Below are 16,241 nucleotides of genomic sequence, written 5' to 3'. Positions count from 1 at the left end.
GCTTACAAATAGCAGACCCTCCTAACCCCATTTATTAAAGGCACGGAAGCGAGCATTATCCAACTCAGCAAGTATGCAATACCGTCTACTGCAATGTATAAAATTGATGTTGCAATGTGATAGCGTATTCCCCTCCCTAATGGTACACCTCTCTATTGCTGCAGGAGATTACCAGAAAGTGGCTAAGTAGAAGCGGTCCTAGGCATTCGGAGCAGGGCAGCTTTCGGTCAGCAGCGGCCAGAGTCGTTTTCGCCCAGGGAATGGACTTTGTTTCGAGCTTGCTGGGAGAAGGTTCAGTTTTATTTTGTGGACTGTTTTTGTTTGAGAGTCAAGTTAAAGCATTCAAAAGAAGAGGAAGGGACCCAGGCAGGGCACATTATGTACTATGGAGCGCATCCTGGTTGGAGGACAGGGTGAGGCACTCGGGACTACAGGAAGGAAGAGGATTATGGAGGATAGTAGTTCCTCTCTCTTTTTGTTTGGCTTATGGGATTTTCTACAGCCAGCGGCTGATGTTAAAAAAGACTGTCTGCCAGGGTGTGCCGGGTGAGCTCCACATTCCTTGGTCCCATAAGTGGCTTATGGGACCAGGAGCCCCCACTTGAGGACCCCCAAATCTGGGAAAACCGGACGGAACTGATGTGGGAACTGACCCCCCTCCGATAGAGCGAAAACCCAAAGAAAATCGGTGCAGGACTTACTAAGAATCACGTCTCATAAGTGGCGGGTTCCAGCTGTGGCCTGGTCCGAGAGCTGACGCCGAAAGTGAAAGTGAAATTGCTCCTGAGAACGCAGATGAAAGCAACGCCCGGAACCATGATATAGAAGGCCGAGAGAAAACTTTGATCCATCTATGGAGGTTAGTGGCTGAGACGACTGTCATAGAAGACGTGACGGCCTCAAGGAATAGCACTGCTCCCTCTGGGTCCACAAAAGGAGAAACGAACGGCGAGTGGACGCAGTTAGAGTACAACGCCCCGGAGGGGCATCGAAGGTGAGCCAGCGAATTCCGCCAACCCATGCGGACACCCGCTACGGCCCGTTCAATTTGCTTGCGCTACCCCAGGCATTAAAGTGCGACCGACAACCCACTGCAGGACAGACACCGGGTGGTGATGTGCGTGGGCCCCTCTCCGACCTGGGGTGCAGGCCCTAGGATTAGGGCCGACTGCGCCTGCCCGACCGTCTGCAGACCTTACTGCCGGTCTTCCTCTCGTAGCGGCTGCTAGAATTCGATCTGCCACCTGGTGGAGCGTTCGAACATGATGTGACCCGGTATACACCCCGGGGCCCACCTCCAACATACTATACTCCTCATACAAAGAAGTCTGCCCCACGCAACAATCCCGGCTCCATCACCACATCACGGGCTGGTTGCCCCCCACAGACCACGGTCCCGACCTTGCTGCAATATTAAGGGAAGCACCGAGGAGATGGGGCGATAAAACCTTAAGAAGCCCACAGTCATAAACACTGGATCAGAAATCCATTAAAGGAATGGTTTGCCCAAACATTTTTATTGCCAAAAAAGATGGGCAATAATAAAACAAATATACTCATACTTTTTTGTTTTCAAACACAATAACGTTGTATTTATGTTTGTGGTAGCTTCAAAAGCTACTGGAAACATAAATACAACGTTTTTGAAGCTGCGGTTTTATTACTAAGTTTTCAGGGCTCCTCCAGCCTGGAAATCTTAGAAAAAAAACCGCAGCTAGTGCTTATTTTAAAAAAAGAAAAAATAGCACTTACCGAGATTCAGCTGCAGCTTTTCTGACTGTAGTCTCCGGTCCTCGTCCTCCGAGTCCCGGCACCAATGAAGGAGAACCCTCCCAGTGGTAGCTTTTGTTTACTACAGCAGGCTGGCTTTTCCTTCATTAGTGCCGCAAAAGCCAGCACAAGCGGGCATCCATTTCACAAAATGGATGCGCCCATGTGCTTGCTTTTTCAATTTTTGAGCTTGAATTGCTCAAACTTTTTACAGAGGCACTTAAAAAAAAAAAGTGCGAGTATATTTGTTTTATTATTGCCCATCTTTTTGGGCAATAACATTTTTTGGCCTAACCATTCCTTTAATGACCTACCTGAGAATACACCGGTCTGAAACCTCTGCAACCTACACGCACTACCGCTGGGAAGAGGCACTGTACGACACCTCAAGCACCCTGCGTCAAGAACTGGATCCCGGGCACGACCTGCGCTGCCTCCCTCCTGATACCCTAAACACAACTGCAACAAACAGGTCCCATCTAGGATGCCCACTGATCCTCGCTGTATGAACGTGAGGCACAATTTATGCTCGCCCACAAGAACCTACATCCGTGGAATAAATCTAGGGGCTTAAAATAGCCTGCTTCTTACGGACATTACTAGGAACCCCGTGATTACCCGGCAAGAGACGGGAAGGCCCAAATAGGACACCAGCCACGGAAGCCCAGTTTAAGTTGGGGCGCACTCCTGGAATCATTCTGGAGCCCATCGGCTCAAGGCTGCCGCTGTATCTGAAGTGACACCAACGTATATAACTCGGTGAACATTGTGTACTTTGAGGGTACCAACGCGACGGAGACTGCTCTATAGTACATAGCCAGTACACAGCGGACGGAGGTACACAAAAGGACCACCTCCATAACCCGAAGGTCAACGACAAAACGCTACTTTATGCAGACACAAAACCTGCACTGGTGAAGTACCCCGAGCCGCAGGAGAACACGTATGGCTACAACCACCGCAAGGGGTTGAACGTGCTCTCCCTTTCTTGGGGGGTCAGCGACTGTGAAGACACAACACAAATACGACACCTGTGAACCCCTGAAAACTGTCAAGAGATAAAGAAACCCCAGGTGTCATATCAGGTGCATAGAGAGGCGCACCACGAGAGGTAACCGGAGGGTTGGGTCCCCGACACAGGGGCGTGTGCCCTCCTCCAGGAACACCTGCTGCTGCTCAACAAAAGGTAGTGGCTCACATTGAACTACACGTGCTGTCAACAGAACTGGCTCCCAGAGAGTAACTGCTCCACCCACTAGGAGATCCTACATCTGGCCCCCGAGGAACTAGACTCACCACCCCCACATACTCGAGGTGCATCTCCCCTCAAGAAAACTATCACTGAACAACTCGACCCGGAACTACGTTGGTCATTGAGAGGGTTGGGCCCTTATTGTTGAGGCGTGTGCCCTCCTCGAGAATTTGTTTCTTATAAAGGGGAAGAGTGAGCCTCCTCCATTAGAGGGCCTAACTGGAAACAGAGATCACGACAGCCCATACAAGTAGAAAGTGTGCTGGAGGAATACAGCTGGTGTAACAAGGTTTATGGGGGAACTAGAACACGCCCCCCCCTCACCAAAATCCGCGTGAGCGACGCATGGACATAAGCCAGAAGCTGGCAATCTATTGCTTCATCCCATATCGCCTTGATCCAGACTCCTCTCCAGCACCTACGATGGAGACATCGGGAGCGGAAGCAGCTGCGACCAAGGCCAACGTAGCAGCCTTACTCAGTGAAATGAAAAGCATGCGAGCCGACATTGGCGGGAAAGTTGACAGGATAACACAGAGGATTGATAAAATTGAAGGGAGGCTAGAAGGTGTTAAACACAACCAAACTTCCCTCAGCACTTTGTAGTCCCAAATAGATCAAAGGATCGCAGAGATAGAAACCAGGGAGGAGTAATTCCCGGAAAGGGAAGGGGAATCCGAGCAGGATCTGAAGAAGACCCTACATGCGATCATGAAGGTCCTATTCGAAGATGACTGGGTCGACTAACCAAAAATTGATCGCATACACAGAGCTGAAGGGGCCTCCGGAGGCCCGAAAATAGTCCTTGCACAGTTTCACAACTATGCCGACAAAGCCAGAATCCTTGAGAAAGCCAGGCGCTCTCTGCAGATTCAGCTGGACACGGCAAGAGTGACGATTTTCCAAGACCTATCATCACTGATCCTCGCCATGAGAAGAATGTGTATGCCTCTCACCAAATGGCTCAAAGAAAAGCGTGTTGGTTATCATTGGGGCTACCCGTTCTCCCTCACATTTGAATGGGAAGGAAATACGGTTCGCCTGAGATTGGAGAGGGATATACACACCTGCACATCAGACTTATTGGGCAACCAGGGGAACAAATTGAATCAGGGAGAAAGACTGGAGGATGACAGGCAATGGCGTATCCAAGGACCTAAACAGAGGCGGATCCCAGGGTCTAGGAAGTTCCGAAGGATGAATGCCTCACCAGATGCAGAACTTTGAAGGACATGATGTCTAAATAACACTGAATAAAGGACACTTCCCCAGGGATAGAAAATCCCCAAGTGACTACCCACAATACGATAAACATACCCAAATTGGCCGTCACATGCTACTTTACGGACCTGTGTCTGCAAGCGACGGAACTTGAATTGCACAACGGTTAGCCCTGGGTAGATGTGATAAAACAATCACTCTGCTAGTAGTCGGACATGGACCAGTGGAAGGACTCCACAGCGCTGTGAGAAGCCGCTAAGAGCGCACTGTGAGGAAGGACGAGCGGGGTCACCCGACCCCTGGTGATGTATCTCTACCTGGGGCAAGCTCACTTCGAAACAATGTGGGGGCTTAATAACCTTTGTGATTTGGAGGGAGGATGGGACAGGGGGCTCAATGTTTATCTGAATCCATTGAGGTGGGACCGTGGAAGGTACGGTCCCCACTGGCGGTCCAGGACTGGCTTGGTGAAGATAACCCGGCTGGATCGGACGCTGTTAAGGGTGGGGGGGTAGGGATGGTTACGGGACTGGAATTGGACAGGAACAAGTTTCTTTGTGAATGTGTTTCGTGAATCGAAGAATATGTTGAGAGAAGGTTGTATGGGCTCATTACACGAGTGGCGTATGCACAAAGAAAGATATGGCGGTAGAATTTGAATCCTCTAGGCTTGGTCTTCTCAGGGTGAGTACACTCAATGTAAAAGGACTGAACTCATCGACAAAACGATCATTAGTATCCAGGGAATTTAACAGAGTGAGGCTCGATGTGCTCTTTTCTCCAAAAGACCAAGTACATGCGCGGGGACGAATGCAGGGTCCTCTATTCTAGGGTGGGAACAGAACATTGGGCTCCGGCCACCTGCGAAAAGCAGGAGTCGGTATACTTGTAAGGAAGGGGCTCAATCTAGAGATTTCCAAGGTATGGGCGGACACGGAAGGGAGGGCCATCTTAATGGTGGGGGCGGTACGCAACATTACACTCACACTTGCTACACTTTACTCTCCCAACGCCGGGCAATCCCGGTTCCTACAACAAACAATCCCAAAGACAATGTTAGAAGCCTCAGGGCATGTTATTTTAGGGGGAGACTTTAACCTGTGGACAGATCCCATGTTGGATAGACAGGCTGGTAAACCAGACGTGCGCGAACCAGTAGACTGGGGCCGTGCAGAGGTGATGGAAATGATGGGGTTATATGGGTTAAGAAATGTTTGGCGAATGTTTCATCCAAGTGAGTCAGGATATACATTCAGTTCAGCACCCCACTCCACATTCACTAGAATAGACTACCTATATCTTATGAACGTTGTGAGTGAAGTCGCGACTGCCTCAGAAATCACACCCGTCTCATGGTCTGACCATGACATGGTCACTGTTGATTTGCAGCTGGCGACCTTGCCTCATAAAGGACCGAAGTGGTGATGTACTGAAACTTTGTGGAAGGACCCTGTCTTCTGCGCAGAACTGGAGGGTGAAATAAAGGAATACTTTAATATAAATGACAGGGGAGAGGTATCCAAGAGTATAGTGTGTGACGCGGCAAAGGCAACATGGCGGGGTATCCGGATCAGCGAGGGTGCTAGGAAAAAGCTGGAAAGGGCTCCTATAGAGGGGAGATTGAGGAAGGAGATCATGCAATTAGATATCTTGGCCTGGAGCTCCACCAAGGACAGGGCAGAAAGGATCGCTGAAGCCATACAGAAAAGGAAAGAACTTCGGCTCTTGGAGGAGGGGAAATTTGTCTGCAAACTCCAGTTTCTCAGACAAAAGCACTATGAGAAGGGGGATAAGGCAGATGCACTACTCGCTGCTAGGCTGCGGGGTAAACGGGCGGAGAGGTGGGTCGCCGCTATTGATGGAGGAGGTGATGCCCATGTGATGGGGACGCAAGAGATCCCAGCGGTGTTCGCAAAATTCTATGAGCAATTATATAAATCCGAAATGGTGCAGGGGGAAACGGAAATCGACCAGTACTTGAAGGGGGTTGGACATCCCGAGGCTCTCTCGTGATAATACGGAAGCGATGGTTGCCCCGATCATGACCGATAAGATTGCGAGAGCGATAAAGAGGCTCCCGCTAGGGAAGCCGACAGGTATCGATGGATACACGGCAGGATTCTATAAGACCTTTATCTCGTTGCTCCTCCCCTTTATGGTGGAATTATTTAATGACATCCTGCACACAGGTGTGGCTCCTGACTCCTTCTCACCGGCACTGATCTCTGTGATCCCCAAGGAAGGCAAGGATCCCAAACAATGCAGGTCATATCGCCCCATTTAGTTGCTCAATATTGACGCACAAATGTATACATGAGTGCTGGCAGCCAGACTTGAGATTGACATGCCCCAACTAATACATTCTGATCAGGTCGGATTCATGTTGGGGAGGCAGGGTTTGGACACAATGCGCAAAACACTTCACTTAATTCTTGAGGCAAAAAGAATGTCAGCTGACCCCCGCTACTGTCGATTGACGCAGAAAAGGTGCTTCACAGGGTGGAATAGGCTTTCCTGGAGGCGGTGCTCAACAGGGTGGGGTGGGGCCCTAATAATAATAATAATAATATTAATAATAATAATTTGGCATTTATATAGCGCTACGAACCCTCAGGTATCTGAGCGCTGCTTATTATTACCCACGGTGTGTGGTGCTCATTTATCGACCTCGGAAGGATGAAACGCTGAGTTTGGCGCTGCCGGGATTCGAACCTGCGTCAGCAGGCTCGGCACTGATGTCAAAGCGAGCGCTCTACTCGCTGTGCCACTTGACCGGCCTACCTTCAGAAAGGGGATCAAGCCTGTATATACATCTCCTAAGGCATCAGTTATGGTCAACTCTGAATACTCCAGATGGTTCGACTTGGAGAGAGGCACGAGACAAGGCTGCCCTCTCTCAGCAATATTGTTTGCCCTCTCTCTCAAACCTCTTGCCCAAACACTCGGAGCAGATCCTCAAATCGAGGGACTCCAGGTAAATGGGAAGGAATATAAGGTAGCCGTTTACGCCAACGACATTCTACTATGTTAGGGAGAATTCTCATTTTATGGCTAATTTCCCTTACCTATAGAGTCCCCCAGCAGCTTTGCTGGATTTGAAGGGTTTGTTTCTTTTTACCTGCTAAGAGTGAGACTCTTTTTCCCACTCTTAGGCATTTTTGCTATGTGTGTTCTAGGCTATTTTTGTGTTTAATGCCTATGGGATCTTTTCTCACACCCATAGGAACCATCTTTATGCACATGTGTCACACAGAACCCTCAGTGCTGTGACACAGGGGTGTCGCAGCGACCCCCAAACATAGACTCCATACCCTGGGACTGACTACTGTCTCCCAGGGCATGTAAAGTCCCCATTGACTTTACTAGTCGATTTTTAGGAGCTTAACCAGTACACCCCATCTTAATATGGAAGTACTGGAAGGGGTTAATAGTTTTTCCCCTATGTTCATTTTCAAGAGGGTACCTTAAAGTCCCCCTCTACAAAGTTTCTGGCTGGTGGCAGTGGTTACTACCTTTTTATATTCAACAGCGAATATTTCTCTATGGGATTTTCCCATTGTTCGAGGCTACCACTTTTACTGACAGCCTCTAACATACCGCCGGTCTATTTTTTTATTAACTTTACTCCGGTAGGTTTTATTTGCCAGAACTTTGATAAAACTTCTTTCTCGAGTCTTACTCCATTTTCCTAACCCAGGTTGGGGATCATTTGTTTGTCCTTTTGGCGGGCTTCTGCTAAGAAGCCCTTCTTTCGGCGCCACTGAGTCTGGGGTGGGTCTGTTGTTTGGGAGGGGGAGTAGAACCCCCAGACAGAGTTGCCACCACAACTCAGGTCGCACTCTAACCTATAGGCTGGAGGGTCTCCCGCCAAGATGAATGGGTCTCTTTCTGCATAAAAGCAGGGTCCTGAGGACTGGAAGAGCAAGACGTCGCCACTGGAACTACGGAACCGAAGGGAAGAGAAGCCAGAGACATCTTCAGCATCTACACCACCGGTGAAGCCCTGCCGGATCGTCTCACCACTTCTTCCACACGACGAGAGGAGATCTTCAGCGGAGGAGCCTCCTTCCCTTGAGTTGGTCGGGTCAACCAGTTCACCTATCGCATCCCCGGACCTGCCTTGGTCGACTCGACAGTGCCCTGCACTTGAAGACCGGATAGCCAGGCAGCTATCGACGCGGAACGTGATTAAAAGGAGCATACTTTTTAAACTTCGTTTGGCAGCACCACGGCTGGTTTCATCCCTGGGTAGTGCAGCGACTCGAACCTTCCTCCACGACGAGAGCCTCTCTTCCTCTGTTGGACCCCTCGACCTGCAGGAACTACCAGGAACAACCACCACCGCAGGAGCCACTTCTCCACATTTAAGGTACATTGTTCCGCCAGGCCGCCCTTTCTCCGTGGTAGCCCTAAAGGTGTTTTAAATCCTTTAACTACTTGTGGAGTTGGCCGCCCTCTCTCTTAGCATTGTCTTTCGCCTTGCATCTACCTCTTCCAAAGTTTTCTACTAAAGACTTGACTGCAGCTACAAGAACATTTTTGCTCCTAAGCTCTTGGTCCTGTACCACTGACCCTGGCTCAGGCCTATTGACTCTGGCTGATTTGTTAGATCTACTCTCGCTAGATTAGTTTTCAATGAGAAATGTGTTGATGCACCTAAATCTTCTAAACCCCTCTTCCTTTCTACTGTTTTAACTTGTGGAGTGCCATTTTGCTCAGTTTTCATTCACTTGTCTTTTGGTTAAAGTGTTACTGTGCATTACTTGTTCACAAAACTTCAGGGAAGTGTTGCTAGGAAGTGTTTGAAGATATTTCGGTTTAACTTGTACTTTCCCTCCCTTTCGTTGAATTGGTAGACTGCCATTTGTAGTAGGTTTTCATTCTGCCGTTTTGCTCAGTTTTCACTATACCGCAAACTTGTCTACAATTGAATAGGGAGTTGTATATGCTTTTCTTTTGACTTAACTAACTTTATTAACTGTGATCTATGTGTTGACTTAGAAGTTTATAAAATAAATGTATATTCTCTTTTTAATACAAAACTTTGGTCAGTGTTTCCTTGCTCCATAGTACTGTACTACCTGTTGTGTCAACCCTGAATACTGCTCATCTCCCTCTTGAGATAAGTCTGACTGCTCAGCCACAGCTATCAACTAAATCTTTGTGGTACAGACTGATACCAAAGGGGATTTATTGCTCTCACCTGTAGTCCTTATCTGGGGTAGTGCTACCTAAGGGAACTGCCCTGGATTCTGCCTAACATACTACTAGTAAAAAAAAAAACTGACATCAGTACCAAGAGCCATACAATTGATTGAACATTATGGGGAACTCAGGTTTCAAAATTAATAGATCCAAGTCGATATTGTTCCCACTATAGGAACCCACTCCGGAGAGTGCCATTAGACTCGCCACCCTCGGCCTCGTGATGGGAGAGACCACTCTGTGCTATTTAGGGATCAATCTTACACGAGAATTAGAGAATTTATATGACGCTAACTTCCCCCACCTCCTATCCTATTTCCTTGCTGATCTGACCAAATGGCAGAAGCTGACGATCTCCTGGATTGGGAGACTTAACGCAGTTAAAATGGTGTGTCTTCCAAGATTCCTCTAACGATTTCAAATGCTCCTGCTGAAACTCCCAGAAACATTCTTTGCGGAAGTGAAAAGGGCAATTCTGAGATTCCTGTGGCAGGGGAAAAAGGCAAGGATAGCGTATGAGATGAGGTTCTTATCTTACCCAATGAAAAGAGAGGGGTTGGTTTCCCTGACCTTAAAAAATACTACCAAGCAGTTCAGTTAAGAATATTGATCCGCCACCTGAGAGAGCAGAACGAATTACAGTGGTTACACATTGATAACTATAACGTAACCCCGGCCACCGTCTCCCGAGTGGCTGTGGGTCCCTAGAGATGAATTAACTCGAAGACTCCGAAATCACCCCATACTGGGTACGATATGGGAAATCTGGAGAGGGGGCGGACATGAAGGGAGTCACTACATGGCCCTCTCCTTTAAGCCACATATGGGTTTCGGGAGTACGAGAGGAGTTCCCCAAACTTGAGCGGTTCCAATCTTGGTTCGAAGCGGGCCTCGAGAGGGTGGGTCAACTATGGAAGGGGGGTATCTTCCTCACGATCACTGAGCTAGAAGAGGCACTGGGATTACATCCATTACCTGTATTTCTCTTTCTACAACTTAAGGGCACTCTCATGAGAAAGGAATGGGAGGAGAAGGTAGAGAGAGATCTCGCCCCGTTTGAGAAATTGCTTTACATGATTACGGAAACCAAGAGTTCAAACTCAACTGTGTATAGAACACTATTAGATACTGGGAATGGATCAACCACTAATCTGAGACACAGGTGGGAACGAGACTTGAACTTGGAATTAGACACAGAATTGTGGACGAAGATATGTAGAGGGGCCTCGCAGGTGTCCGTAGAGGCCCAGTACAAATTGCCTGCCATCAAGCTGCTCCATATGCGGAAGTACGACCCTTACAGGTTGTCAAAGATGTTCCAATCCTTGAGTCCTCTGTGTTGGCGCCGGTGCGGGGAGATGGCAAATTATTGGCTCATGTGGTGGGGATGCTCCCGCGTTCAAGTGTATTGGAATGAGTTCCTTGGCTGTATCAAACAAGTAGATGGGATCCCCCATGTGGCTGCACCACTCCTGGTATTGTTTGGTTTGGAAGAATGCAAAGGTGAGATGAGGAGAATGACTGGGATAGCGGTCCCACTCTTGCTTGCTGCAAGGAGCCTGTTTGGTGTTCAAGTGGAAAGCGGACATGGTCCCGAGCAAGAGAGAATGGGTCAGTGTGGCAGAAAATATTTGTACAATGGAAAGAATTACTGCTGCCCTCCACGGGAGAGCAATACAATACAAGTCTATGTGGAGTGATTTTGTTAACGAATACATGCCCGGCCCCTCGCAGGCGCCGGCACAGAGGGAATGAAAGATGAACCTGTACTGAATGAATAGCTATACAAAATCCAAAGGACCATATCATGAGAAGCGCACCCTTGAAGACCACTAGAGTAGACTGCCATTTACATTGTATTTAAATAATCTGGACTAGATAACGCGATTGTACATAGCAGGAGCCACACATGACTTTCCTAAAAACACGAAAAATATGTGAACAAATGAGTAGAAACACTGTCCCAGGGAGGAGGTCGGGAGGGGGAAAAGAAGAGCGGTTTACTGTTTAAGGTTGAAGTATTTTTGGAGGGAGTAGGGGTTAAAACATTGTGGATGTACCTGACATGTTCCAAATGATATCTGTATGTCATTTTCTGTGTTCTATAAAACCTAATAAAACCAAATTTAATAAATAAAAATAAAAAGGAACAAATTGGAAAGTTTTAGAGTTGTTAGAAGTAGTAAATAAACAAGATAAGCATACTGCTCGTCTCTGTGTCTTGAATAGAATCAAGACTCTCTGTGCTGTAAGCCTGGACAATCTTCATTATCCTCTCATTTAAATGGATTTATATGTTAAAAAATTGGTGGTTATTTGTGCATTGTCTGTCAAATTGTGAATTTTCATCATTTCTGGTATTAGCCTAGATATATTTTGTGAACTATCCAAAACATTGTCTATATTTGTAATGAAAATCATTATTTTGGTGAGGAATTTTTGTGTTACCACATTGTTATAATGTGTTAGTGCTGTTGGCTCTACTCCTGATATATATGCTAGCTAATCAAAGTAAAGTACAGTCTACTGTTTTCCTTATGTCTTGAGCGTAAAACCAGGAAGGACATGTGCCTGACAGCCAGAGAGTTCAAGAAAATGTTGGGAGATTTTACAGTAGGTCCCACTGCATGATTTCTTAGCTGTCCTAATAGCAATCCTAAGGTTTGTGCTCTGTAATGAAAACCTCAGTGCACACTCGAGCCTCTTCATGGAGAGGAGCAGTCAGCAGTGCATGGTGGTCTCCCGCTCTCTCAGCCAATCTGGTGTTTTACTTGTAGAATTGCGCACCATATCACTTCCATCCTTGCTGCCTCGAGGAACATGGCCTCACATCTGACTGCGGTTGTAAAGAGACTGTTTCCGACAGCAGGTTTTGAGAGGCTCAAAGTGTGCACAAATGTCTTAAACATAAATCCATGTTTATTTACGTTTGCATATTTATGTTCTCATTAATATATTATGTAAATTAGGGAGTAATATTTTACCATGGCTACCCATAAATTCCTTTCCCAACAAAGGCTGTCTGTTCTTATCTCCTTAGGGTGATAGCAGAACACACCAAGAGAACCCGTCCATTGACAATACGCTCTGCAACCTAGGATCCAAGAATGTAAGCAATGTTCAATAAAATGTCTGGTGCTACAGAGCTTGCGTTCTTGCAGTTTGGTTTTAGCCCTAAGATGTTCTCCCGAAACTGAGTCTGAAATTGGTTAGTAAATACCAATTTGATATAATCAAATGTAAATCATACAACTCTGAATGTAATTGAGGGTTGCTTATGCAGGTCTTTTTTACTGTGTTTAAAGATGATTTATGTCTTATTTGGATCTCAAAATAAACTGCAATGCACTTTCAGGGATGCTTTTCTAAACTTTTTTCTTTTTACAAATAGTAACATAGACAGATCACAATTATAAATCTTTTCCTACAAATTGATTTTCATATTTCTACTATCACATTCAATGCGATTACAGAAAATCCACTAATCGTTGTCATTCTAGTTTTAAAAAAAATAAAAAAAGCTTTATTTAGTTCAATGTGAATTCCAGACAATCTTAGTTGACTTACCGACATCAGCATTAACATCATGATAATGACAATAGAACCTCCATACAATCACTTACAGTAAATGTCTGAGTTCACACCATTTTAACCAATACATAACCAACCAGTTCACCCCTCCACTCCTCCTTACCACTTTAACAAACTAAAGAACCAGCAGTGCCATAACAGGTTCCCTCCAATTGGTATACATTCCATCTTTGGAGGGCATTCTTCCAGGTCAAGCCAGTCACAACTCACTCAGAGCACCAAGAAATTTCAGAGCAAGGTAGGCCTAAAGTAATTCTGCTCTCTGTACGATACGTATTCATAGCAAGGAATCTCTGATATATTCCCTCAGCCAAAGTGCACACTTTCGCTATTGCCATGATTCCCCATACTCCTACTCACCACATAGCCACAATTGGGCCGAATTCTGTTTTCCACCCATGGGCTAGCGTGATTCTTGCCACAGTAAGCATGTGAGTTATAAGAGGGGAGGGAATTTCGGGGTTGATAGAGTGCAATCGGCATCATATAGCTTTTGAAAACAAATGTTATACGCTGATTCTCTGATGTCCGTACATCTGGAGCTTTTGCTCGCTCTAGTCCAAATCTGGCCCCACTCCTCCTCCGTATGGTAATCCCCAGATCTTTCTCCCATTTGGTCATGTAGGGTAGAATATCCCCAGACGTGGCCCCATCTAGTAGACTGTATAGTCTTGCAACTTCTTTTTTTGGTTGACCCCCCTCCCTCATGGTAAGCTCCTACCCTATGGGCGCTCTATAGGCGGCCTCTCGAACCGCCCTGTTCGAGATCCAATGCCTGATCTGCACATAGTGGACATGTTCCTGCTCCGTCACAGCAAATTTCGTTTTACAGTCCTCGAACTGTAATGGGACTCACGCTTGGTAGAAGTCCATTAAAGTTAATGTAGTTTGCCCTGCCCAGTTCACCCAAAAACTAGGGGATCTGCTTGGCACAAAATCGGTATTATATCCCATCGGGGTATACGGACCCAGCCCCAGTTTGTTTTTTATCCCATAATGCCTTGACCCAATATTGGAGTGTGCACTTTGAGGTTTCCAGTAAGGAGCCGCCCGCCTCCCACGCTGTTTGCCCCAGGAACCCTAGGTACCGCAGTGCAATGGCGGTGGCTCTCTGCTCTAGTTTACACCAGCCCATTTGCTACTGCTCTGTAGACTAGTGCAACATTGGGGCCAGCTGTGCCACTAGAAGATAACTGGATATCTCGGGAACCCCTAACCCTCCCAATCCCGGGGGGCCAGAAAAGGACTCTTATAGGAACTCTCTGCTTCTTGTCTCCCAATATAAAAAGGATGATCTCCCTCTGCAAAGTTTTAACCATAGGAACCGGGATCCAGATCGGAAGGGAGCTCACCACATATAAACATCTTGGTAACAGTGTCATTTTGATGACTATTATACTAGCGAACCACAAGAGTTCTTGTATGTCCCACCTCTTAAGATCATCCAACAGAGCTTTCCAGAGACCCAGGATATCAGCAACAGATAGCCCTTCATATGCTGGTGTCAGTTTTACCCCCAGATATTCTATACCATCCCGCTCCATATAGTCACCAATTTAGATTCTTCCGTGATGTTAAGGGCCTTTGATTTGCAATAATTCATGTGAAAGCTAGACACCTCTGCAAACTCCTCCAGGAGCGTGATAACGTTTGGGAGCGATCTTGCAGTGTCTCGGAGGAACAATAGTATGTACTCTGCATATGGTGCAACCTTATGTGTGTCCCCTTTAACCCTGACCCCATGGATCTCTGGGTCTGTCCTAATTGCCTGCGCTAGTGGTTCCTTGGCCATGGCAAAAATCAGCGGAGTCAGAGGACAACCCTGTTGGGTGCCCCTCCGCACTGGGATCGAACTCGAGAGTTGGCCATTGACCATCAGCTACATAGAAGGTATCTGAAAGTTGTCAAGAATCATGTGATGAAAGGACGGCCCACCGCCAAACTTTTCCAAAGTCAGTCTAAAAAAGAAACAGAGTCCAGACTATCAAACGCTCTGGTTGCATCAAGCACGAGCAATAGACATTTTCTGGGAAGTCCTATGTCGCCATATTGCCACATTCACAGCCCTTCTAATGTTTTCTTGAGTATGCATCCCCATAATAAACCCTGCCTGATCAGGGTGTATGATCTTTGGTAGCAGCCACATTAACCGTTGGGCCAGTAATTTTGCATATAGCTTAGCGCTCCCATTGACTAGACAAATAGGTTGATAGCTGGCCCATTTAGTAGGAGTCTTACCTGGCTTCAGCACCAGAGTGATAGTGGAAGGTCCCAAATCCGAGATACTACCCCCAAATCCCAGATTTGATTAAACAGTTAGCCAGAGGGGCAGTTAATATGTTCCGGAAGGTTTTGTAATATGCACTGCCTAACCCATCTGGTATTGATATTGATATTTTATTTGTATCACTCTCATACTCAAGTGTTTCAGAGCACGACGAGGCAAGGGAGGGAAACATGGGATAACATAAACAGCAATCTTACTAGCCCCGGTGACATTGAGAACGCGCAAATGCAGGGGAGAGGGAAGGGGAAAAGTGCTAAAACAAAGGAATAACAAAAAAAAACGGTAGTAGTGCAGTCAGCACGTGGCAAGTGATAGGTTTAAGGCACAGACAAGGAGTGTCTGATAAGTGCAGGAAAAAAGGTGGAGACTGTAGGCATACAGATGCAGACCCAAATGCAAGGGTTGCCAGGAGGCAGTGGGGGTACATGGCAGGGTGAGCAAGTACCTGGGACTGAAATCAGAGGGTAACCAGGTGCACGATGCCAAAGCAGAACAGATCATCAGGAGGAGCAAAGGCAGAAGCAAATAGGAAGGTCTTGAGGTGCTTCCGGAACCGTAGATGGTTCTCCTCAAGTTTTATGAGTGGCAGGGAGGCTCTTCCAGAGGCAGGCCCCAGCCAAAGACAGAGATCTACCCCTAGCTCATTTCTTTGAGAAGCGACTGACCCTGAGGGAGTTGGAGGTGGAGGAGCGAAGATCTTGAGAGGGAAGGTATTTATGGAGGGACAGTTGAAGGTACCCAGGTCCCAGAATGCCTTGTGTATAATGCAAAGGGTCTTGAATTTAATCCTTGCATCCACTGGGGGCAAATGAAGAGATTTCAGGGCTGGAGAGATACAATCCCAGGGCTTAAGGCCAAGGACAAGTCTTTGTCATGTTCTGGATGAGTTGCAAAGGGCAGAGAGTAGAAGCAGGA

The 16,241-nt window shown here is 46.9% G+C and overlaps 1 protein-coding gene across 1 annotated transcript in view; it reads left to right on the top strand.

Annotated features, from left to right (window-relative positions):
• AGBL3 (AGBL carboxypeptidase 3) overlaps nt 1-16,241 on the top strand; it is a 2,309,829-nt gene that overhangs the window by 1,377,773 nt on the left and 915,815 nt on the right. The window contains exon 14 of the mRNA XM_069628782.1: nt 12,489-12,557. Coding sequence (XP_069484883.1) covers nt 12,489-12,557 — 69 coding nt within the window. The remainder of the gene's footprint in view (nt 1-12,488; nt 12,558-16,241) is intronic.

The sequence above is a fragment of the Ambystoma mexicanum genome, chromosome 12 (assembly GCF_040938575.1).
Source record: "Ambystoma mexicanum isolate Mex_15411 chromosome 12, UKY_AmexF1_1, whole genome shotgun sequence".
NCBI lineage: Eukaryota > Metazoa > Chordata > Amphibia > Caudata > Ambystomatidae > Ambystoma > Ambystoma mexicanum.
This window is presented reverse-complemented; position numbering and strand designations above follow the sequence as displayed.